At 40.1% G+C, this 27,174-nt stretch overlaps 1 protein-coding gene across 1 annotated transcript in view; it reads right to left on the bottom strand.

Annotated features, from left to right (window-relative positions):
* The window catches only part of KLHL1 (kelch like family member 1), a 435,664-nt gene that overhangs the window by 266,114 nt on the left and 142,376 nt on the right, over positions 1 to 27,174 (bottom strand). The window contains exon 2 of the mRNA XM_080659234.1: positions 13,796 to 13,978. Coding sequence (XP_080515360.1) covers positions 13,796 to 13,978 — 183 coding nt within the window. The remainder of the gene's footprint in view (positions 1 to 13,795; positions 13,979 to 27,174) is intronic.

The raw sequence follows: 27,174 nt of genomic DNA, 5'->3' as shown, positions 1-27,174 counted from the left end.
CTCAACAAAATTATAACAAATGAAATCCATATAACAAAGCAATCTAACATTACAGAAAGATCATACACCATGAGCAAGCAGGATTTATACCAGGGATGCAAGGATGGTACAATATCCACAAATCGATAAATGTGATATACCACATAAACAAACTGAGAGATAAAAACCATATAATCATATCCATAGATGCAGAAAAAGCATTTGACAAAATCCAACACCCTTTCTTGATAAAAACTCTTGGCAAGGTGGGAATAGAAGGATCATACCTCAACATAATAAAAGCCATATATGACAAACCCACAGCCAACATCATACTCAATGTGCAAAAACTAAAACCATTTCCCCTAAGAACAGGAACAAGACAGGGATGTCCACTTTCACCACTCCTGTTTGACATAGTACTGGAAGTACCAGCCATTGTGATCAGACAAGAAGAAATAAAAGGCATCCAAATTGGAAAAGAAATAAAATATCCTTATTCGCAGATGACATGATATTATACACAGAAAACCCCGAAGAGTCCATCAAAAAACTACTAGTCTTAATAAATGAATTCGGCAATGTAGCAGGATACAAAATTAACACCCAGAAGTCAATGGCTTTTCTATATACCAATAATGAACTCACAGAAAGATAAATAAAAAAAGCAATCCCACTTACCATTGCAACAAAAAAAATTAAGATACCCAGGAATAAACATAACCAAGGAAACAAAGGACCTGTACTCAGAAAATTTCAGCACGCTAAGAGATAGAGGAAGACATGAACAAATAGAAGAATATACTATGTTCATGGATTGGTAGAATCAACATCATTAAAATGTCCATACTACCCAAAGCAATCTATAAATTCAACGTAATCCCTATTAAAATACCAACAGCATACTTCAAAGACCTAGAACAAACTCTCCAAAAATTCATCTGGAATAAAAAAAAGACCCCAAATAGCTGCAGCAATCTTGAGAAAAAAGAACAATGTTGGAGGGATCACAATACCAGATAACAAGCTATACTACAAAGCCACTGTTCTCAAAACTGCCTGGTACTGGCACAAGAACAGACAAATAGACCAGTGGAACAGAACAGAGAACCCAGAAATTGACACAAGCCAGTATGCTCAATTAATATTTCACAACGGAGGCAAGAGCATACAATGGAGACAAGACAGTCTCTTCAATAAATGGTGTTGGGAAAATTAGACAGATACTTGCAAAAAAATGAAACTAGACCACCAACTTACACCATACACAAAAATAAACTTAAAATGGATAAAGGACTTAAATTTAAGATGGGAAACCATAAAAATCTTAGAAAAAGCTATAGGAAGCAAAATAGCAGACATTTGTCATAGCAATATCTTTACTGATACAGCTCATAGGGCAATGGAAATTAAAGAGAAAATAAACAAATGGTACTACATCAAAATAAAAAGCTTTTGCACAGCAAAAGAAACAATCAACAAAACAAGAAAGCCCACTGCATGGGAGAACATATTTCCAATGTTATCTCTGGTAAGGGTTTAATCTCCAACATTTACAGGGAACTCATACAACTTAACAAAAGAAAGATAATCCAATCAAACAATGGGCAAAGGACTTAAATAGATACTTTTGGAAAGAGGACATTCAGAAAGCCAAGAGACATATGAAAACATGCTCAAAGTCACTGATTATCCAAGAGATGCAAATCAAAACAATGAGGTACCATCTCACACCTGTCAGAATGGCTATTATCAACAAAGCAACAAAAGACAAGTGCTGAAGAGGATGCAGAGAAAAAGGAACCCTTGTGCACTGCTGGTGGGAATGCAGACTGGTGCAGCCATGGTGGAGAACAGTATGGGGTTTCCTCAAAAAATTAAAAATGGAACTGCCATTTGAGCCAGTAATACCACTTCTATTAATATATCCCAAGAAAACAGAAATACCAATCAGAAAAGATATATGCACCCCTATGTTCATAGCAGCACTCTTTATAATAGCTAATATTTGGAAACAGCCTAAATGCCCATTAGCAGATGAATGGATTAGAAAACTGTGGTACATCTACACAATGGAATACTATGCTCCTGTGAAAGAAGGAATTATTATCATTGGCTACAGCGTGGATGGAACTGGAGAGCATTATACTAAGTGAAATAAGCCAGTCAGTGAAAGATAAATACCACATGATCTCACTCATTTGTGGAAGATAAAGAACATTATATACTCTTGAACAAAAATAGATAGAGGCAAAGAAGCATCAAACAGACTGTCAAACTACAGCAGAAAGGCAGAGGAGGGTTGGGGGCGGTAAGAGATCAACCAGAGGACTTGTATGCATACCTATAAGCACAACCAACAGACACAAGACATTTGGGGGGGGGGTGAGGGCAAGTGCTGGGGGGGTAGGGGAGGCTGGGGGGAGGTCAATGGGGAAAAAAAAGGAGACATATGAACTTCTATTTGTAATGCCTTAAACAATAAATAAATAAATACATACATAAATAAATAAATAAGTAAATAAATAAATTTTATATTGTATGATGGAGGTGAATACTACATGTTTTCTGAAAGACTTATTTTCAGAGAATAGTTTACTCAGATTTAACTTTCCATCTATGTTTCTCACCAGTTTATGAGTCTGAATATTTAGGACTCACAGGTGGCCTCTATCTAGGGAGAAACAAACACAAATGTTAAAGAGGCAAGGTGCTCTTGAGACCAACAGGAACTTGTCTCCAAGTGAAAGAAATTTATATGAAAACACTGTCTATATCAGTAAGGTACACTGGTAAGAGTATTTCAAGATCTTTTATTTGAGAGCAGATAGAAAGCATAACATCACTGTTCATAGAACATAGTCTAATACTATAAATACCCAGTGGAAATTAATTTTTCCAATTCAGTAAAATAAATTAGTGTTAGTGGAAACAGTGAAATTGTTTGGAGATTGCTTTTCTCTGATGATGACTGCCACTGCTTAAGTAAGTAATTCACCACCTAACAAATAAATAAGGCATACTTATATTCATTACTAAATATTTTCTCTAAGGTATTAGCCCCTTAATATAGCAGGGTTCTACTAAATAGTGGTACATTTAAAAAGTGTTGTTTTGATAGAATACTTATTATACGTGGAGGGTATGAAAAAAAAATCACCTCTTTACCTTGGCGTATGACTAGCTCTGCCACAAGTCATGCCCCAAAGCTTCTTGGGAGCTAAAGATGAGCAAGGCTCCAGCTGAGACCACATCCCTTCTCTGCTCCTTCCTCTGCCCTATGCTGCTTCCTTTCTTCTGAGGACACCCCTTAACTAAACCATGCACACGTGAACTGCAGTCACCTAGTCTGCTTCCAGGGATTCTGACCTATGACACTGAGAAGTAGTCTTCAAAACATTTCTCAGTTAATCTCTTTTTTGGTATTTACGTAGTCCTATTTCGTGCCTAGGTGAACTCTACATAAACTCGTTTTTGCAGTGCTCATTTTTTGCGCATTTTCTAAAGCTGGACCATTTTTCAGAGCTCGCTTTGTACAATATGACAGGCAAAGGATTGTAGCTGTTAATGTACTACTTCTGTAGCCAGACTGCCTGGGATTGAATTCCATTTTCACAATGTATGAATTAAATGGTGAATGTCTTAATATCTTCATTTCTTAGTTTTCTATTTTCTTAGAAAAAATAAAGAAAATAAGAATTTCCTTCCCTTTCAGGCCACAATGGGATAGTATATGTAAAGCACTTTAAGCAGAACCTGACAAATTCAATACAGTAACTGTTAACTAACATTATTATTATTATTATTGACTTAATTATGTCACTCCCTTCTTCAAGAACTTACATGGGTTTCCCATTATACACATCATTTCAAACACAAACGTCTCTACTAGTTTTCAGAATTATCATAATCACTTTTGTCCTGCTTTTGTGAATTAATTCTGCAGTATTTTCTACAAATTATTCTACTTTCACTAAGCTAGTGCCTCATAATTTTCATAGATACAAATTATTTGCTTTTTTCCACATTATTCTCACTATAAAACAACATACCTATTTTTTCATGTCTGAACTCAAACATAATTTCTCTGAAAAAAATTCATAATAATCAAACCAAACAAGGAAATGAGTAGCACATGATAATACTCTAACATATGCTACTCATTTCCTTATTTGATTATTTCTTGCCCTTGGAATCAAAACCATGTTTCAGTTGAGGTTATTTGCAACTATAATAATGTCCTTAGTTGTTCTATGGGTTATTCTTTCCTTCTCAAGATTATTGAAATCTTCTTGATGAAAGGTATCATGTTTTATGTCCTTTTGCATCACCAACAGGGTTTAAACCAATGTTATAATATTTTTGGCAAATTTTTCTTTTAATGCATGAAAGGAAAAGATGTTTTATGTATTGCTGAGTATCAGTGGTAGGGTTAAGGAGGACAGTAAATGATATGTAAATGATGGAAAACAAGTATTTTTTAGTTTCTCTTATCCTTGTTTTTCTCAACTTTTATTCATATATTGACATGTATCATATGTAAGTTTAAGGCATACAATATGATGATTTGAAATATTTATATATTATGGAATGATTACCATAATATTTATTTATAATGATTATGTCCTATTAATAAATTGACCCCATTATCAAGATGTGACTATCTTTGTCTCCTGTAATTGTTTTGGCTTAAAGTCTATTTTGCCTGATATAAGTGTAGCTACCTTGAATCTCTTTTCGTTTCCATTTGCTTTGAATATCTTTTTTCATTCCTTTAATTTGTGATTATGTGTGTCTTTAAAGCTGAAATGAGTCTTTTTCTAGTAGACAGCATATAGTTGGGTTATATTTTAAAATCCATTCAGCCACTCTGCATTTTTTGATTAGAGAATTTAATCCAATTACCTTTATAGTAATTATTAATAGGTAAGAAGTTATAATGCCATCTTATTGTTTTCTGGCTGTTTTTTGGTTCCCTTGTTCCTTTCTTATCCCAGATACCAGGGCCTCTGCTTGGGTCGCCGGGGTGCGTGGCCTGCCTGCAAACCACCACAGGCCCCTTGCCCAGGCCGCCCCATACCCCAAGGGAACCCCCACCCTGATCTGGGACACCCTTCAGGGCAAACCAGCTGGCCCCCACCCATGCACCAGGCCTCTATCCTATCTAATAAAAGAGTAATATGCAAATTGACCATCACTCCAACACACAAGATGGCTGCCCCCATGTGGTCAAAGATGACTCCCCCCATGTGGACACCAGATGGCCACCACAAGATGGCCAGCAGGAGAGGACAGTTGGGAGGGACCAGGCCTGCAAGGGAGGGCAGTTGTGGGCGATCAGGCCAGCAGGGGAGGACAGTTAAGGGGGGACCCAGGCCTGCAGGGGAGAGCAGTTGCAGGGGACCAGGCCTGCAGGGGAGGATAGTTAGGGGTACTAGGCCTGCAGGGGAGGGCAGTTAGGGGTGACCTGGCCGGCAGAGGAGGGAAGTTGGGGGCGACTGGGCCTGCAGGGAAGGGCAGTTGGGGGGGACACAGGCCAGCAGAGGAGAGCAGTTGCAGGGGACCAGGCCTGCAGGGGAGGGCAGTTAGGGGCAAACAGGCTGGCAGGGGAGCAGTTAGGCATCAATCAGGCTGGAAGGGGAGTGGTTAGGGGGTGATTAGGAAGGCAGGCAGGCGAGCGGTTGGGAGCCAGCAGTCCTGGATTCTGAGAGGGATGTCAGACTGCCCTATTGGGATCGGGCCTAAATGGGCAGTCAGACATCCCTTGAGGGGTCCCATATTGGAGAGAGTTCAGGCTGGGCTGAGGGACACATCCTTCCTGCCCTGTGTATGAATTTCGTGCACTGGGCTTCTAGTTCTATAAATATAAGTCTGTTTTAAGTTGATAACAACTTAACTTCAATCATGTAGAAAAACTCTACCTTTTTATTTCCCTCCCCATATTTTATGTTTTGATGTCACAATATACCTTCTTTATACTGTGTATCCATTAACTAATTAAAGCTTTAGTTGTTTTGAACATTCGTCCTCTAATCTCTATACTAGACTTAAGTGATTAATGCACCATCATACTACAGGATTAGATTATTCTGAATTTGTGTATATACTTAGCTTTACACATGTTTTACACTTTAATGTTTTTGTGTAATTAGACTCCTTTCTTTTCTGCTTAAAGAACACCTTTCAGCATTTCTTATAAGGCAGGTCTAAGTGGTACGGTACTCTCAGCTCATGATCCTTGTGGTCTTGGGATGGTATCTGTATATTTTAGGAAGTAGGTGCCTTTCCCATTCTTACAGACTGGCTTGTGCAGTCAAAGCCCTTCACCAGTCAGTCTATCCAGGGATTCTGGGAGGGCCAGTTGGTGATGTCTGAAAGCAGGCTTCCTGCTGGAGTCTTTGGATGGACAAGTCTGGTGACTGGTCAAAAGGTGACAGTCTTGGTGCTTGGTACATAAGGACCAGCCTAGTGCCTGACTCTTCAGGGGTAGACCTGGAGCCTAGGATCATTGGGGTGAGTCAGGCACTTGAGTCTGAGGGACTTGGGTCTGCATATGCAGACATAGGTCCTGGATCAACAGAGGCCAGCCAGGCACAGGGACCACTGGGTTGGGTCTGGCATCTAGGTTTACAGGGTCTGGATTGGTGTTGGGATGTTCTGGAGACCTGATTTCATAGGAGCCTGATTGGAGACTGGAGTCATTGTGGCTGGCATGGCGCTGGGGGAACCTGGAGCTTGGGGTCGCCAGAGTCAGTCCATAACCTGAGAGTTTGGGGGCTCAGCATGAAGATTTGTTCTGCTGAAGAAGATATGGTGCTGGGATAAGCAGAAAGCCTGCATCTGTGGGAATCAACCTCTACTCTAGGTCTATAGGGGCCTGGGATATGGGAGCTGGCCTGGTGCAAGGTGGATCAAAAGCTTGGGTGTGTAGTAGTTGGCCTAGTTGGGCCTAGTCAGGAGCCTGGGTTTGTGGGAGGTTGCCTGCCTTCAGGGTTTCAGGGGTCTTATTGGGAACGTGGGGCCACAGAAACCTTCCTGAATCATGGGAGCAGGCCAACCCTTGGAGGTGCTGGGAGCCTGGGGCCATGGGTGCTGCTGGAGCTGTGGGTAATGCTGGGGGCCAATGGAGACTTTTTTTGTTTTGTTTTTCTGAAGTTGGTACAGAGCTATTATAAACTATCAAGTTGATTGAGATACCTGGGTGAATGTTGCATTTAATAAAATGGAAGAAATGAGTTATTCCTCAGCCATCAAATATGGTCTTTATAAGTAAGCTTTCCCTCAGTACAGAGAAACAGACCTACTTGCCTACCCCTAAGTATTCATATATAATTTACTTATAAAATATTTTTTGCTATATGTAATGTTTTAAGTGTTTCTAAGTACATTATTTCAATAGCCACTTTTAACCTCAATTATTTTCATGATGTTAGTGCTCAGGAAAGAACATTAAAGTAATACATATATTCTTGACAAAACTAAATTCATTATTAAACATGGACAAAAGTAAAACCAGAAAGTGATGTTTCATGAAATGCCCAGTGTTTTGGTCTGAAGATAATGATCTTTTATGTCCCCAGCACATATCACCATTTCATTTTTCACTTGGTCAAGAATGCTCATTCTTGCTCTAGCCGGTTGCTCAGTGGTTTGAGCATCGGCCTGTGGACTGAATGAAGGGTTGCAGGTTCCATTCTGGATTCTAGTCAAGGGCAGGTACCTCAGTTGCAGGCTCAATCCTGGGTCCCATCCAAGTGGGTGTGGGAAACAACCAATCGATGTGTCTCTTTCACATCAATGTTTCGCTCTGTGTCTCTTCCCCTCCCTTACACTCTCTCTAAAAGTCAATGGAAAAAATATCCTCTAGTGAAGATTAACAACAAAAAAATAATGCTCATTCTTACAGTTTAAAAATTGTACGCACTTTAACAGCTGATTCTATTACATTTTGAAAATGAAATGTATATTGATAAACACTGCCTTTTAATTATTCAAAGTGTGTATACATTTTTTGGAACACCCTGTATGTGCTTATATATCTCTTTTCTTTCCTTCTTTTTTTCTTTTATTTTTAGAGGGGGGGGGGGGGAGAGAGGGAAAGGGAAAGGGAGAGGGAATGGGGAAGGGAGAGGGAGAGGGAGAGGGAACAGGAGAGAGAAAAACCCTGATTGGCTGCCTCTTGCATGCCCCGTACCTGGATCAAGTCCGCAACCCTGGAATTGAACTGGCAACCTTTGCGTACATAGGATAATGCCAAACCAACTGAGTCACATCAGCCAGCTTATACATTTCTAAAACATGTCAGTGCCTCCTTTATCCTGTCTAGGAGCCCTACTCCCCAGGATTAAGCTTTGTTAACAGTATGTTTTACACTGAGTGGCCAGATTATTATGATCTTTGAACGCATAATAATCTGGCCACTCAGTGTGTGTGTGTGTGTGTGTGTGTGTGTGTGTGTGTGTGTGCACGCGTGTGTGTGTGTGTATTAGAGGCCCGATGCATGAATTTGTGCATGGGTGGGTCCGGCCAGCCTGGCCAGGGGGAGGGGACATGGGTAGTTGGCCGGCCTGCCTGCTGGTTGAACTCCTGGTCAAGGGGACAATTTGCATATTAGCCTTTTATTATATAGGATATACACTGAGTGGCCAGATTATTATGTGTTCAGAGATCATAATAATCTGGCCACTCAGTGTATATCCTTTCACACTCGTTCTATGCACATAAATTATAAATGACGCTATTTCCAAGTCAAAGGATATTATTTATTTAAGAATTTCTCACTTATTTCCAATGCACTTACTCATAATAATGACTAAAGGGAGAAACAAATGTTCATAAGCTGAATCCTATATCATTATATACCATCTATATATATATAAAAGCCTAAGCGAACATTGCAACTGAATGAACGACTGAACAGGCTGTGTGGGGTGACCAGGCCAGCAGGGGGGTTAGTGAGGGATGGCCACATGACTGAGCAGCAGGCTGCATTGGCCAACCAGGCCAGCAGGGGGCTTAGTGAGGGGCGACCAAATGACTAAGCAGCAGGCTGTGTGGGCCAATCAAGCCCACGGGGGGGGGGGGGCAGTTGGGGGTGACCAGGCTAGCAAGTGGGCAGTAAGGGGTGACCAGGACAGCAGGGGGGGCAGTAAGGGGCAACCAGGCTGGCGGGGGGGCAGTTAGGGGCAATCAGGCCAGTGGGGGGGCAGTTGGAGGCAACTAGGCTGGCAGGGGTGGAATTTGGGGGTGACCAGGCCAACAGGGGGGCATTTTGGGGCAATCAGGCAGGCAAGCAAGTGAGCAGTTAGGAGTCAGTGGTACTGGATTGTGAGAGGGATGTCCAACTGCTGTTTAGGCCCAATCCCCAGGATCGGGCCTAAACCAGCAGTCGAACATCCCCTGAGGGGTACCAGATTGGACAGGGTGCAGGCCGGGTTGAGGGACACCCCACCCCCCTGCACGAATTTCATGCACTGGGCCTCTAGTCCTATATAATAAAGAGCTAATATGCAAATGATCATCATCCTGCAGGCCACTCCCCTTGGGAAGGTGTCAGATGCAGGGCTCATGGCTGATGAGCACTGCTATGGCAGCATGAGCCTCTCCCAATCAGGCATGATTGGGCATGAACCCGCAGCAGGTGCAGTGGGGCTGGGATGAGTGGGAGTGGCAGGTAGGAGCTCCAGGTGGGGTTGGACTGTGGGTTTTGGCCCGATCCCTGCAGGCCACTCAAAAGGACCACACTCATGCACGAATTCATGCACTGGGCCTCTAGTTACATTATAATAGAGTAGGCCCTGAAAAATCCCTTTGTTAACAGAATGTCTTACTTTTAAAATTTGACAGTCCAATTTTTAATATTGACCTTGTCAGTCTAATTTTCAAATCTGACATCCCTGATTACAGGCAGCCTACCTATCAAAAAATTCTCTATATTTAGTACTCAAATTTACATTCAACTGTTTTGTTCATTTGCTGCTAATCAATTATTCTGGGCCATTTATGAAAAAGTGTATATTATTTTATTTGGTTAAATATATTTTTATTGATTTCAGAAAGGAAGGGAAAGGGAGAGAGAGATAGAAACATCAATGATGAGAGAGAATCATTTATTGGCCATCTCCTACATGCCCCCTGTGGGAAATCAAGCCTGCAACCTGGGCATGTGCCCCAACCTGGAATGAAATTGTGACCTCCTAGTTCATAGGTGGATGGATGCTCAACCACTGAGCTATACAAGCTGGTCTGGGAAGTCTGTATTATTTTCAAATTTCTCTGAGGACTTAAAGCACAAATAAATTGAGAATTATGATTGTTTTTATGCTAAGAATATATTAATGTGCCATTTTTATGATTATTAGCCTTTCAGAGTGAACCTACTTTTAAATATGCCTAACAATAATCTAATGTATCTATATAGACATGGTATTTCATAAATACATTGATAATTGTGATCTACATCAGATAAAAATATACAGTATATGCAATATAACTAGCATCAAACAAAGTATTTTATGAAGAGCCTTTCAATGCTTATAATCTATTAACTTAAATTGAAATGTATTTGAAAGTTTTGAATGATGAGATATTTATATGAAACTAGAGGCTCGGTGAATGAAATTCATGCACGGGGGGCGGGGAAGGTGTCCCTCAGCCCAGCCTTCACCCTCTCCAATCTGGGACCCCTCAAGGGATGGGATCGGGCCTAAATGGGCAATCAGACATCCCTCTCACAATCCAGGACTGCTGGTTCCCAACCACTCACCTGCCTGCCTGCCTGATTGCCCCTAAAGCTTCTGCCTGCCAGCCTGATCACCCCCTAACCACTCCCTGCCAGCCTGATCAACACCTAACTGCTCCCCTGCTGGCCCGATTGCCCCTAACTGTTCTCCCCTGCAGGCATGGTCACCCTTAACTGCCCTCCCCTGTCAGCCTGGTCGCCCCAACTGCCCTCTGCTGGCCTGGTCACCCCTAACTGCCCTCCCCTGCAGGCCTGATTGCCCCCAACTGCCCTCCCTTGCAGGCCTGGTCCCCCACAACTGCCCTCCCCTGCCAGCCACCTTGTGGTGGCCATCTTGTGTCCACATGGGGGCAGCCATCTTGTGTGTTGGAGTGATGGTCAATTTGCATATCACCTCTTTATTATATAGGATTAAATATACATGATCGTTGTGGATGACTATTTAGTGAGTGCTTATGACATCAGCTAGCAGTGCCTTTCTTGAAAGAGCAGTAGATCTTAATGCAAATTATTTCTTTTTCCTTATTTAAAATTATAATAGACCAAAACTTTTCAGTGCTAATGATTGTATCACCAATTATAATTTTCCCCAAAGAGAATTTAGGCAAATTATAATTTGTGCATTAATTAAAATATAACAGAATAACTTAAGAGTTCATTAGTTTATTACTCTTACTAAAATGATTATTTGGTTAAAGCAAAGAGCTCATTTTGCATTAATTATAGTCAGTTTATTGTACAAAAGTATACATAAGGAGGTACAGGTACCTGCTGTTACTAAAAAGAGTGCTTTTTTTTAGGTGCCCCATAAATATTTCCCACATATTTTTTGATATATGCACATAAACTTAGAATCATAAGTATGTAAATTACTTGTAAAATAAATAGTACTATGTTTTAAAGCATGCTGTAAATGTAATTTTTTATTTTAATTAACTTAGAAGATAGTCTTATGCTAATTTTTTTCTCATTTAAAGAAAATGTAGGTAATTGATAACACAATTTATTTAATATCTGATAAGTATATGAAATATTTAAATGTTGATAATATGTATAAAAAATACATGCTAAGATATTTTAAAGTAATCAAAACCAAGAAGCAATTTTACTTCTTAATAATCAGAATTATTATAAAACAACTTGTATAATTAAATCAATTATTTAAAAAATAATATAACAACCTAGATAAAAAGATTATAAAGCAACCAATGTAGAATATAAATAATATGGGAGAATTGGTCAATGTATTGGTTAAAAAAACTTCAAATGACAAATATTATATTACTAACAATAAAAGACTATAAGATAGAATTATAGGAATTATATTAAACACTTCTCTCTTTTTAAAAAAATAATGAGCATTTGATGTGCTAATACACTTTTGAATTGATTGAGTACCTCTATATTCTTTAAAAAATATATAATTATTTAATTTAACTTATAAGTTAAATGAAGTAAATTTAGTAACACTTAAATTAAGAATACATTTAATAATATAATTTTTATCTAAATGCTAGTTAAGTTGTAGCTTAGGATAACCTGCATATTTTCCACACATATTTCAACTTAAATCTCTCAATAATAATGACTATTAATGTGATATCATAAAAATATTTGAAAAATAATTGTGAATACCATATTATTAGAAGTATTGCCATAGTTTGCTTACAGATTGCATCCCACATGATCTATATTACTTCTTCAATGTCAATTTTTCTTTCCTATGCCTATGCATTTTTAGTGTATTAGTTCAAATTCAGTGTCCACATTTTAATATTATTACCAAGGTAGAAATAGAGCCTTTTTTTTTCAGGAATCCTTTCAATAATCCACATTTATATGCATATATTATTTAGATAATACAACTTAAGTTAAAAATCAAAAGGAAGAAGAGTACACTAAAATATTTTTATATGTAGGTAACTTACCTTTTCTATTAATTCATTAGTATTAATAGTATTAAATGATATGTCAAGGTTATCTAAGGCTCTTTGTCTATATATTCAACTACTTAAAATAGTCAGTATCAAAATTCTTTTTTCATTAAAAAAATTGGGTAAAATACCAACATCAAATGTAATGAATTTTAATAGGTAAACTGATAGCAAATCAATATGGCACAACATAATCAGAGGTCTAGTTCATGAAACTTGAAATTATCAATTAGACTATGTAATAAAAGCCTAATATGAAATACTCTGAATTTCCTAGTTGAAACAATAATATGTACCCAAGGTAACCTTACTTCCTTTCAAAAAGTCAATCAGAAAAGCATATCTCATTTCAGATCTTAGGAATATACACTGAGTGGCCAGATTATTATGATCTTTGAACGCATAATAATCTGGCCACTCAGTGTATATCCTATATAATAAAAGGCTAATATGCAAATTGTCAACCAGGAGTTCGACCAGCAGGCAGGCCGGCCAACAGCCCATGTCCCTCCCCCTGGCCAGGCTTGCCGGACCCCACCCATGCACGAATTCATTCACCGAGCCCCATATATATATATGTATATATATATATATGCACACACACACTGAGTGGCCAGATTATTATGCATTCAGAGATCATAATAATCTGGCCACTCAGTGTATACTACTTTAAGATTGATTTCCATTCAATATAATTGTGAATTATATAAAACAGAGCATTTATCAAGCAGTTAAAGGAAGTTGTATTTTTTTTGTTGTTGTTGTTGTAAATACTCACCCTAGGATATTTTTCCACTGACTTTTAGGGAGAGTGGAAGAGAGAGGGAAAGACAGAGAGAGACATTGATGTGAGAGAAACACATCAATCGCCAGGACCCTTTGGTCTGCAGGCTACAGGCTGATGCTCTATCCACTGAGCCAAACCCGCTAGGGCAGAAGTTGTATTTTTGAACTGCTTATATTTGCTTTATTTCTTTAAAAGATTACTTAAAGAAATAAATAATAGCAAATGAAAAATACCCAAGCTTTCTTAGAAATATGAGTTTTTCATTCTCTAATCATGAAAGTTTGTAATCTATCTACCAGACTATCACTTTTAAACTCCTGAACACGTGTTTCCAAGAAAGACAAATTACTATACCTGTGTGCAGGTATCTTGCGGTTCCCAACAATCAGGATAACATCACAGAGCTGCTGCTGTTTCAAGTAACTTTCCATTTTCCTGAAGGTTTGCTCAGCATGGTGAACGGCCTGATAGAATTCTTCAGAGCTGCTGGAGTCCAAATCACTTTGAGGTGTCAATAAATGGCTAGTTGCTGACAGCCTGCAAACCACACACAAAAATGTTGGTGTTTATAAGGCCCACAGATTGTCCAGAACTACATTCAGTTTTAAAAATGTATAAAGAAAATCAACGACTCTCTCTTTAACTTAATCATTATTAATATATTTTTAAAAAATCTATTTTGGCCCTGGCTGGTTTGGCTCAGTGGATAGAGCATTGGCCTGAAGACCAAAGGGTCCCAGGTTTAATTCTAGTCAGGGGCACATACCTTGGTTGCAGGCTTCTTCCTGGCCTGAGCCCTGATCAGGGCTCCTGCAGGAGGCAACCAATCAATGTGCTTCTCTCACATAGATATTTCTCTCTGTCTTTCCCTCTCTCTTCTAGTCTCCCTAAAAATTAATGGAAAATTCTCCTCTGGTGAAGATTAACAAAACAAAACAAAACAAAAATATATTTTGGGTTAAATGATTTTCTTCAGGAAGCAGTAAATAAATTATAAATTATCTGCATTTTTGTCTTTAAAAAGATTTAAAAAGGTAAGTTATCTGTATTTATAATAACATAAAGTTAGTAAATCTGAAAAAGTCCCAGACATAGTAAAATACAAATATGCTTAGCCTAAAATTAATTACTAATAAGATGTTACTTTATTCCATTTGATATTGAGGTAGATCATCTTATTATACTATTTTAAATTATGATTTTTGTGAGGTATGGTAAATGTTGCTTTACAGAAATAGGTGAATTTTATTATGAGAAATTATGAAACATGATTCACAAAAGATTAACAATAAATTATAAATTACTGTTTCATATTCTGTACCTAACTGGTTAAACAAAAATATGCAATACAGAATGTATTACTTCAGTTACTTATATTTTAATCGTAAGTATCAAACTTCAGGATTTCAAAAAGCCCATGATACTTAAGTATGGCTACTACATCTATTAATATAGTAGACTGTTTCATGATGAAGACTTTAAAATACTCTCAGTATCCTTATATGTATGATGTGCCCACCACAACCATCAAGAGTAATGAATAATAATGAAAAGGCTTATTTCAAGATAGAGGGTAATATGGAGTATTCTGCTTCCAATTACAATGCAATAACTTGTTGCTGACTAAATCCTTCACCAAGAACACCAGAAACAAAGTTACATATAATATCAAAATAATTATTTGGGTTTAATAATAGCTATGAAAGCAGCTATGCCATGAAGGGCCAAGATCCTCTAGTAAAGGCGAATTCATGGAGGTCAGCTCATTAGTCTGTGCTGTCCCCGTCCCCTAGGTATTTAGTAAGTATAAGCAGCATAGGGTGAGAGTATGACAAGCCCAATATAATGTAGCAACTAAGCACAACTTTGGTTAGTGTCATGAGGTTTGGGGGAAATAATGGATATTGGAATTGTGGGTTCCAATGTTAGCCAGAAACGTAAAGGAGGGGCCATAAAAGAAGGAAGATTAGGTAAGGCTGTCATGGTGAACCACGTTTTTTCTGGAGGTGTTTGCTGATTCCTAAGCCATGCTAGACAACAGAGCATGCCTTATAGAAGGCTGAGGAGTTAAACAGAGCTTGAAAAATAAACATCTGAATTTAAGGACCAACAGGGAAAAGGGACTGTGATAAATACACAGGCTCTCACCGAGACTTCCTAAGGGCTGTATCCTAGGGGTTAAGGAAACTGGAAAAAGATAAGGTAATACAGAGCCTGAAACTTAGATTTGAATCAGTAAAATCTCTAATTGCAATGAGGTAATTTTCTAATCTAAATGTCAGAAAACAGTCAAAATATATTCTTTTTAGGAAAAGATAACCTCATCCAGACTCTGTGTTTTCTTTTGCACACATATGATGCTTGCCATTAAAGAAAAAGAATAATGGGCCTATAAAGAAACAGGACCTGGGGAGAATAACAGAGAATAGAAACAGGCGCCCAGGTGCTGCAGAAATCTCTGAATGGATGGGTCATAATTACTCAATAGATGTGAAAATATCTGTCATTAATATCTTTTAGTATAGGTGGTACGCTGAAGATTTTCACAGCACATTATGCTATATGAAAAAACCAAATTGAAATAAATAAGAAAGTATAATGCTATAACTTGAGATTTTTGGAAGATGAATGAATTTGCAATCTGGATGCAGATGAAGAAGACAAAGTGATCTAAAAATATTTAAATTAAAATATTGAGATAAAAAGCTAAAAAAAGTATTTTTTGAAACATAAAACATGGTATGAAATTATAATATTCATATAATTATAACTGTAAAAGTAGGGGAAAAGCATGATGAGGCAAATGTCATTTGAAGAAAGAATGATCAAAAGTCAAAAATGTATTAAAGACATAAATTCCAAGATAAAACAAAGAAAACTACACATCATAGTAAAACCAAACCAATAAACAGTAACAAACAAAAATCCCTCTTTCTTAGAACTTGCCAAAGAACAGAAAAAGAGAACTTGTCCAAATTCATTTAATGAGGCAAATATAACATGAATACAAAACCTAAAAAGGATGTTACAAGGAAGGAAAATTAATGGTCATTCTCTTGCCTAAATATATTTGCAAACATCCTAAACCAAATATTAGCAATCAAATCAGAAATATACATTAAAAAAGATATCCTATCTAATAAAAGAGTAATATGCAAATTGACCATACCTCCTCTACACCCACAAGCCATGCCCGCCAGCCAATCAGAAGTGAGTATGCAAATTAACCCAACAAAAATGTCTGCAGCCACAGTGCAAGCAGGAGGCTTGGGTTTCCCAGGCATGGAGGAAGCCAAGCTTCTTGCACACCCTGGCCAGCCCAGGCCTCCGCTCAAGGCTAAAAAGTTTCAATTATAGAAGATAAATTAATCCCAACATTAATGGCTGCGGCCACAGAACGAGCAGGAGGCTTGGGTTTCCCTGGCAATCGAGGAAGCCAAGCTTTCCGCCAGCCCTGGCTTGCCCTAGCCTTTGCTCAAGGCTACAAAGTTTCAATTATAGAAGATAAATAAATCCCAGATACCAGGTCCTCCACTTGGGTTGCTGGGGTGTGTGGCCAGCCTGCAAACCACCACAGGCCCCTCTTCCAGGAAGCCCCACACCCCAAGGGAACCCCCACCCTGATCTGGGACACCCTTCAGGGCAAACCAGCCGGCCCCCACCAATGTACCAGGCCTCTATCCTATCTAATAAAAGAGTAATATGCAAATTGACCGTCACTCCAACACACAAGATGGCTGCCCCAATGTGGACACAAGATGGCCACCACAAGATGGCCAGCAGGGGAGAGACCAGGTCTGCAAGGGAGGGTAGTTGTGGGCAATCAGGCCAGCAGGGTATGGCAGTTGGGGGCCATCAAGCCTGCAGGGGAGGGCAGTTGGGGGTGACCAGGCTGGCAGAGGAGGGAAGTTGGGGGCGACCGGGCCTGCAGGGTAGGGCAGTTGGAGGAGACCCAGGCCTACAGGGGAGGGCAGTTAGGGGTGACCAGGCCTGCAGGGGAGGGCAGTTAGGGGCAAACAGGCTGGCAGGGGAGCAGTTAGGCATCAATCAGACTGTCAGGGGAGTGGTTAGGAGGTGATCAGGTTGGCAGGCAGAAGCGGTTAAGGGCAATCAGGAAGGCAGGCAGGAGAGCAATTGGGAGCCAGCAGTCCTGGATTGTGAGAGGGATGTCCAACTGCCCGTTTAGGCCTGATCCTACCGGGATTCGGGCCTAAACGGGCAGTCAGACATCCCTCAAGGGGTCCCAGATTGGAAAGGGTGCAGGCTGGGCTGAGGGACACCCCCCTGTGCATGAATTTTGTGCACCGGGCCTCTAGTGTATATATAAAAAAGTGTCAAATATATAGTTGATAATGCATCACAAATAAGTTGGATTTAATTAAGGTGCACATTTTAATCTTATAAAGCCACATAATTCATTCAAATAGAAAGCATCATATTTAATGGAAACCCTTTCTCCTTGAGTTTGAAAATAAAATCTATTCATACTGCTTTTATTCAAGAGTTTTCTGGAGGGCCTTTCCAGTGTAATATAACATGGGAAAAATAAATGAAGTCCATTAGAGTTAGATAAGAAAAATGTATAACACATTATTTTAAAAAATTTATTTGTGTACATAGCTATCCCAAAAAACTACAGACAAGTTTTAAATTTAAATCAATTGAAAATTTGTGTGTCCTTTGTTATCTACAATATCTGTCTACGAAATATGGTTATTTTCACCATACTTTACAACTTTCTCCTCAAATTTTTAACACTAATAAAATTTTTTCAGTACCATATGTTTGCTTTCACAAGTATACATATTATAGCCCCAGAATATGGTCATTTCCCAGCATATATTTTAGGAATGTGGGTTCAGGCATACAGAACAAGAGCAGCAGAATTCTCCCACAGATTAACACATTAAATAGAAAAGTCACAAAATGCCCTGCAGCATGCATTTAAAAATCTAGAATGAACATATTATTATTGGTTCTCAGGGGACTAAGGAGAATCAAGTCAGGGGTATTAGTTGCCAAATAGATTAAAACTGTCTCATTGAGATTTGATGTTCCTTGTCTGGTACCAGATTTCATGAATAAGGTCTAAAAGTCAACATATTAGAGACTGCCCTGAGGAGTAGTTCCAGACTGGTTTAAAGGAGATTAGGGCTAAAGGATCCATTCAGATCTTTATGTTAATCTCTTACAAGGTACATAACATACCTAGGGCAGAAAATTTTACACCTCACTATGAGTTTTATATCTGGGAAATGTTACCAAGATAATACTTTAATATACTTTTTTTTTTCAAGTTACCCAATTTCTGTTGAGTGCAATATTAGCACAAATAAGGAAAAAAATAGAATAATACATTTTTAGAGCTCGGTTGAGACCATAGATATAACATGAACAGAACATAGAATTTGACAGTACTAACAGTGTAAAAGCTAATTACTGTCAAGATAGCACCATCTTTTCTTTTATTTACTTTTTAAAATATATTTTTATTGCTTTCAGAGAGAAAGGGAGAGGGAGGGAGAGATAGAAATGTCAATGATGAGAGAGAATCATTGATCAACTGCCTCCTATATGCCTCCTACTGAGGACCAAGCCCGCAAATGGCATGTGCCCTGACAGGGAATCCAACCATGACCTCCTGTTTCATAGGTTGATGCCCAGTCACTGAGCCACACCTGCCAGGCAGCACCTCCTTTTATGTACACCCAAATATACATATATTGGCTATAATATGGGCTTTTCTGAAAATGTTAAAAGTAATTTGAAAGAATAAATCTTAAAAGAACAGAGAGCTAGAAATCGGCTTTCAAACTATTTTTTTCAGAGTTCATGTTCTCTCCTAAATTTTTTCTCCTTAAATTTCTTATGCTTTGAGTTTCTCCATATTATTACTGAAAATAAGTTACTTTCCTTGAAGGCTGGTTGATCTGTCAGAGATTTGGCTTGATTTTCTCCCTATAATAGCAGCCACTGTCACAGTGTGTGCACATTTCCTCATAAATCATTTCCTGATCTCAGGCTTGAGTTGTCCTTAACCTTTGACTCAGGATTTAAAAAGCAGTTTTCACATCAGAACACTTACGGTTTTTATGCTAAGGTTCATTATTGAAAATTCTTCCTATCATATATCCACTCTTATTAGTTCAACACATGAGACCTTAAAATTTTAGGAAATAGATTAGATCTTTACAGTGGGTCCTGTAAGTACTAAGTAAAATCTGACATTGGATTATTTCTATTATTGTCTAATTTTTATATCTTCATTAATTTAACCATACAGTTGCTTTCTAATCTAAGAATCTCTTAGATGGTATAATGTGACATTGTAATCTTCATATAATATGACATTGTTATTGCCACTCAATAACATAAATCTTCAAGTTACAAGAAATGTAATTTAAAAAGTTCAATATGATCTCTTTGCATCAGAATTTAAACTTGCTTAAGGTTCCCCCAAACTAAGATATATAAAACAATAAAATTAATAAAATGTTTTCTTGACCTCATGACCTACTTAAGCCATAGTGATTCCTCTCTATTTTCTTTTATAACCAGATGTTTTGCAAGTGTGGTATGCACTCATTATTTTAACTCCTGATTCTCTAAATTCTTCAATCCATTTCAATTTTACTTCCCCAACCACCCATCTAATAAAATTGCTTTGGCCAAGGGCACTAGTATTTTTTCTTGTGACTTAATTTAGCTTTCATTTTAATTTATTACCTTAATTACTGAGAACTGACCAACATACTTTCCTGTTTCTGGATTAAACAATTGAGGACTAAACATCATTTACTTTCCCTGTACCAAACAATTTGGAGATGAAGCATATTTTCCTATTCTTGTGCTAAACATACTGAGATCAGGCAGAAATGATTTAGGTCTTACATCAGGAAATAGTTACTTGTAGAAGGTAAGACTGTGAATTAACTTTTAAAAAGCTATAAAAACCAATAATTATTCATCTGTTTGCACTTTAAAACACTCACCTATGTGCCAATCTAAAGCTATTACATCATAAATTCTGACTATTGCCAATCAGGCCTCAGCCTTCCTGCTTCAAATTCCATATCATGTGTTATTTCTTATCTGATTTGAAAGTTTTTCAACTTTCAATACCCTTTCAATCGATTTTTAATTCTAGCCATACTAAATAATTCCAGTTTCTGGAATGTCACATCTTTCTTCTAGAGATTTCATGCACATGTTTTTCTTGTTCTGTGATTTTTACAACAATTTGGACATTCTTATGGATAACTCCCCTTAAACCTCAGATATCAGTTTAAATATAACTTCTTTCAGAAAAGGTTTCTTTTAATCCTCATAGCATGGGTGGGAGGAAGCGTTGTTACCCTGACATGCTAATTACCCAGTATGGTTTAAATACATTGATGGCATGTAGAATATTTTAGGAATATAACGTCTATTTGTTGAATAAATGGGTGAAGAATATTCTATGAGATGATGGTCTGGGTCAAATGCCAATATTAACTTATTATGACTTGCTTTGTTTATTTGTTTAATAGAACACAAAATATGTTTTTGGTAAAGGAATTTATATTAACAGAGTGCCTGACATGCAGAGGATAAATGTTTGCATGAATTATGATTGTTGAATATTGAAAAATTTCCAGAAATCAAGAAAGAGAGAAAAAAAGGAGCAAACATAACTACTATCCTATCTAATAAAAGAGTAATATGCAAATTAACCATCACTCCGCTACAGCCACAAGCCATGCCCAAAGCCACACCCGCCAGCCAATCAGGAGCAAATATGCAAATAAACCCAACCAAGATGGCTATGGCCACAGAGAGCAGGAGGAAGGCTTGGGTTTCCCCGGCAATGGAGGAAGCCAAGCTTTCCGCCTGCCCTTGCCGGCCTAGGCCTCCACTCAAGGCTACAAAGTTTCAATGATAGAAGATACATAAACCCAAACAGAAATGGTGGCAGCCACAGAGCTGGAAGGAGCAGGAGGCTGGGGTTGCCCGTGGCGATGGAGGAAGCCAAGCTTCTATAGCCCTGGCCGGCCCAGGCCTCTGCTTAAGGCAACAAAGTTTCAATTATAGAAGATACATAAATCCCAACAGAAATGGCTACTGCCATGGAGTAAGCAGAAGACTTGGCTCCGCACCAGGCTACAAAACTTCAATTGTAGAAGATAATTAAACCCCAGATACCAGGGCTTTCACTTGGGTCGCCAGGGGGCGTAATATGCAGATTGACCAACACTCCAACACACAAGATGGCTGCCCCCATGTGGTCAAAGATCCTGCCCCCATGTGGACACAAGATGGCCACCACAAGATGGCCAGCAGGGGAGGGCAGTTGGGAGGGAACAGGCCTGCAAGGGAGGGCAGTTAGGGGTGACCAAGCTGGCAGAGGAGGGAAGTTGGGGGTGACCAGGCCTGGCAGGGAAAAGCAGTTGGGGGGGACAAGGCCTGCAGGGGAGGGCAGTTAGGGGTGACCAGGCCTGCAGGGGAGGGCAGTTAGGGGTGACCAGACCTGCAGGGGAGGGCAGTTGGGGGGGACCCAGGCCTGCAGGGGAAAGCAGTTGGGGGGGACAAGGCCTGCAGGGGAGGGCAGTTGGGGGGGACTAGGCCTGCAGGGGAGGACAGTTCGGGGCAAACAGGCTGGCAGGGGAGCAGTTAGGCATCAATCAGGCTGGCAGGGGAGTGGTTAGGGGGTGATCAGGCTGGCAGGCAGAAGCGGTTAGGGGCAATCAGGAAGGCAGGCAAGTGAGCAGTTGGGATCCAGCATTCCTGGATTGTGAGAGGGATGTCCGACACCTGTTTAGGTCCAATCCCACCAGGATAAGGCCTAAATGGGCAGTCGGATATCCCTCGAGGCGTCCCAGATTGGAGAGGGTGCAGGCTGGGCTGAGGGACACACACCCCCGTGCACGAATTTCGTCACCAGGCCTCTAGTAACCAGAATATATACACTCTTGCATTCTCTGGTAATGCATTTATGTACATTGTAAAAATAAAGGATACAATAAACATACTACAAAATGATCCCTAAGACTAAATCCCAGCTTTATTATAATTTCTTAATGTCTGTAAGAGTAAAATTAAAGTAGCGAAGTAAATTTGCAAGCAGTTCTCTGTTTCTCTTGATGATGAGTTAGCTCTTGTTTTGAGAAAAGAATGTAAAGAGCATCTTTATATTATCAAATAAAGAATTACCCATAGATAGTCCTTGAGCAAGACCTAACTGTAGTAAAAGACACTTTTATTTAAGTGAAAAAGTAACTGATTTCTTTTAGCCCTGCAAATTTTGTGGACATTGCTGGCAATGTATGTCTCATCATATTATGTTTCCATTAAATAAATATTTACCTTAACTTATAAAAATACTAGAGGCCTGGGGCATGGATTCATACACTGGTGGGCAGTGTGTCCTGTGAGGATCGGTCCGCTGTGGGAGCACCACTCGTCCTGGTCAGCCGAGTGGCTGTGGACCGGCACTCTGAGCAGCTGCTCCCATGTGGGAGTGCACTGACCACCAGGGGCAGCTCTTGAGTTGAGTGTCTGCCCCCTGGTAGTCAGTGCCTGTCACAGCGACTGGTTGACGGGTTTTTCTGGTCGTTCCACCATTAGGTCGCTGGGCTTTTATATATAGATTTCTTAGTAAGGAATTAAAATTTTTTCCATTTTTTTGCATTGCTTAATAATTTTTAAATTGAAATAAGTCATTATTACAATAATAATTTTATTAAAGTCACTAGAGGCCTGGTGCATGAAATACATGCAAGGGGGAATTTTCCACAGCTCCTCAGCCCAGCCTGCACCCTCTCTAATCTGGGACCCCTCAAGGGATGTCCAACTGCCCATATAGACCCGATCCCCCTCTCACAATCCAGGACTGCTGGCTCCCAAACGCTCACCTGCCTGCCTGTTTGATTGCCCCTAACTGCTTCTGCCTGCCAGCCTGATCACCCCCTAACCACTCCCCTGCCAGCCTGATTGACACCTAACTTCTCCCCTGCCAGCCCGATTGCCCCTAACTGTCCTCCCCTCCTGGCCCGGTCACCCCTAACTTCCCTTTCTTGCCAGCCTGGTTGACCCTAAATGCCCTCCCTGCCAGCCAGGTCACCCTTAACTACTGTCCCAGGCTGGCCCATTCACCCCCAACTGCCCTCCCCTGCAGGCCTGGTTGCCCCCAAATGTCCTCCCTGCAGGCGTGGTCCCCCCACTGTCCTCCCCTGCAGGCCTGGTTCCTCCCTACTGCCCTCCCCTGCTGGTCTGATCACCCACAACTGCCCTCCTCTGCTGGCCATTTTGTGGTGGCCATCTTGTGTCCACATGGGGGCAGCCATCTTTTGTGTTGGAGTGGTGGTCAATTTGCATAATACCTTTTTATTAGATAGGACTATTATGAACAATATCAAAGATCACAAAATGACCAAAAATTTTGACACTAAAATACAATCTTACATATAGTTTTTAACCTCAAAAGTCCTCCACCTAGAGTTAGCTTTGCTATAGAGAAAAAAGTAGGAGAAGAAAAAAAAAATGAAAAAAAGAAAGGGGGAAACCTTAAATAAATAAATACATTTTAAAAATTAACTTTGTATTATAATGCTAGAGAATGAAACATCATCATCTTATATTGGTATGAAAGAGTAAATCAGTATCAAAATAAATGTCAGGTTATATTAAATACCCTTATTTTCAAAAATTTTAGTAGTCCCAACAGAGAGATTTAGATGTAGAAAATATTATAATGGGATATAGTTCAAGCAGCAGGTGCTAATACTTAGGTAGAAGAAAAATGAATAGTGTCATTAATGTTGCTTCTGGGTACAGTTTTCTTTTATAAGATAATTGAAATTTTAAGTAAAGCCTTTTATCAGAAGCATTGAAACACACACACACACACACACACACACACACACACACACACAAACACCTTGGTAAGACAAAACAATTAAATAACACACAAAAGAACAAGTTATGAGCCAAAGAAAAGTTCATGTATTCTAGGCTCCATCAGTTCATGCATCTGAATCTCAATTAATTTATCTGTAAAATAGAATACTGTTAAGAAACCTCCTCATAGGATGCTTGTGGAAATAAATTAAATGTATATTTGAAGCTGCTTTCTAACATAAACTATTAGGTATATTTCCAAAAAATGCTAGAAGTTAAAATGTGATAAATAGTATTTGTGAAATAAAAAGAATTTTATGAACTAAGCACATCAGTCCAATACTACATGTTGAAAAAAAATTATATTTGCCTTTAATAATCCTATATAATAAAAGCCTAGGTGGCATCATGCCCTCAAGTGATGCCCTCGCACAACATCATCACAAGATGGCCGCCACAAGATGGCTGTGTGCACAGCAGAGGCGGGGCCCGGAGGCTGCTAGCGCAGTGAGGTCTGGGGGTCCCGTAGCTTTGGACAGTGTGGGAGTCCCATAGCTTTGCATGTCTCCACTGCCTCGCACGAAGGAGGCAGATTCCAGCGGAGGAGGTGGGTCGCAGCAGGGGAGGGCAGTTGGGGGCGATCAGGACGGCAGGGGAGGGCAGTTGGGGGAGATCAGGCTGGCAGGGGAGCAATTAGGGGGCAATCAGGCTGGCAGGTGAAAGCAGTTAGGGCAATCAGGCAGGCAGGCATGCGAGCAAGTAGGAGCCAGTGGTTCCAGATTGTGAGAGCGATGTCTGACTGCCGGTTTAGGCCCCATCCCGGGATCGGGCCTAAACCGGCAGTCAGACATCCCCCAAGGGGTCCCAGATTGGAGAGGGTGCAGGCCAGGTTGAGGAACACCCCAACACCCCCACTGGGTCTGGGTCTCACGTGATTTCGAGGCACACGTGGGTGGGCATGGACTTGACTCTGGATCCTGTAACATGCCCAAGAATCTGACAGGAGGGAGATTTTCATATATATTTTATTAATTTTCTTTCATCTCTCACACTTCAATTATAGAGAAAGGGCAAATAGCAATATTAAAATATTTCCTCTAATTAATTTCTTTTTAATGTGTATGAATTTCATGCACTGGGCCACTAGTCCTATATAATAAAAGGCTAATATGCAAATTGTCCCTTCGGGAGTTCGACTGACCTGGAGTTCGACTGCTTGCTATGACATCTGCTGACCACCAGGGGGCAGTGTGGAATGAAGGAAGGCCCCAGCTGGCAGCTGGCCACTGGGGGAAGAAAGGTCCAGATTGGCCCTGATCGTAGGCCAGGCCTAGGGATCCTACCCATGCATGAATTTTGTGCACCGGGCCTCTAGTAATCATATAATAGACAAATAAAATATTTGTTTCCTTTGTAAATTTTATAATGCATAACCCATATATATAGTATTTGTTTTTAATTAAAAGTATTTTAAATGTTGAAATTACAAAATTGAAATCTTTTCAATAAATTTAAACTCAAAATAAAGAAAACTTGATATTCCATAAAATCCCTATGTGTTTGACTCAAAATTCTCAATAAGAAAGGCAAATTCTGAGAAGAAAGCCAACTTCTCAGAGGAAGATTCTGACAATGAGAAAGGCTATAAAATTCATATAAAATGCAAAATTTATATGGATTGATTAATTAATGCAAGTCCTGCTCTAAGAAGATTTACCATTCACCAAAGTAATTACAGTAATGTGCTAACTGGTGTAGACAGGTACCTGGGAATTGCCTGTAGGAAAAGTTTCAGAGAGTACCGGATTAAATTTGATCTGAGTGAGATAAATTGATGTCGTTCCATTCACCCTGGACTCAAAGGTGTAGCTCTAAAACCTATTATGGACTATTGGAAGCCTGAAGTAATAAGGAGCCTAGAATCTTTAGTGCCAACATTTCCCAACAATACTGTAGAAGAAATCTCATGTATCCTATCTAATAAAAGAGTAATATGCAAATTGACCGTACCTCCGCTACACTCACCAGCCATGCCCACCAGCCACGCCCACCAGCCAATCAGGAGGGAATATGCAAATAAACCCAACCAAGACGGCTGCAGCCACAGAGAGCAGGAGGGAGGCTTGGGTTTCCCTGATAAAGGAGGAAGCCAAGCTTTCCGCCTGCCCTTGCCAGCCCAGGCCTCCACTCAATGCTACAAAGTTTCAATTATAGAAGATAAATAAAGCCCAACAGAAATGGCTGCAGCCATGGTGATGGAGAGAGCAGGAGGCTAGGGTTGCTTGCGGCAATGGAGGAAGCCAAGCTTCTGCAGCCCTGGCCTGCTTTGGACTCCGTTTATGGCTACAAAGTTTCAATTACAGAAGATACATAAATCCCAACAGAAATGGCTGCTGCCACAGATCGAGCAGAAGGCTTGGCTCCGCTCCAGGCTACAAAGTTTCAATTGTAGAAGATAAATGAATCCCAGATCCCAGGGCCTCTGCTTGGGTTGCCGGGGGGCTTGGCTGGCCTGCAAACCACCACAGGCCCCTCGCCCAGGCCACCCCACACCCCAAGGGAACCCCCACCCTGATCCGGTACACCCTTCAGGGCAAACCAGCTGGCCCCCACCCATGCACCAGGCCTCTATCCTATCTAATAAAAGAGTAATATGCAGATTGACCATCACTCCAACACACAAGATGGCTGCCCCCATGTGGTCAAAGATACTGTCCCCATGTGGACACAAAATGGCCACCACAGATGGCCAGCAGGGGAGGGCAGTTGGGAGGGACCAGACCTGCAAGGGAGGGCAGTTGGGGGCAATCAAGCCTGCTGGGGAGGGCAGTTAGGGGTGACCCAGCTGGCAGAGAAAG

The sequence above is a fragment of the Plecotus auritus genome (genome assembly GCF_963455305.1).
Source record: "Plecotus auritus genome assembly, chromosome: 3".
NCBI lineage: Eukaryota > Metazoa > Chordata > Mammalia > Chiroptera > Vespertilionidae > Plecotus > Plecotus auritus.
This window is presented reverse-complemented; position numbering and strand designations above follow the sequence as displayed.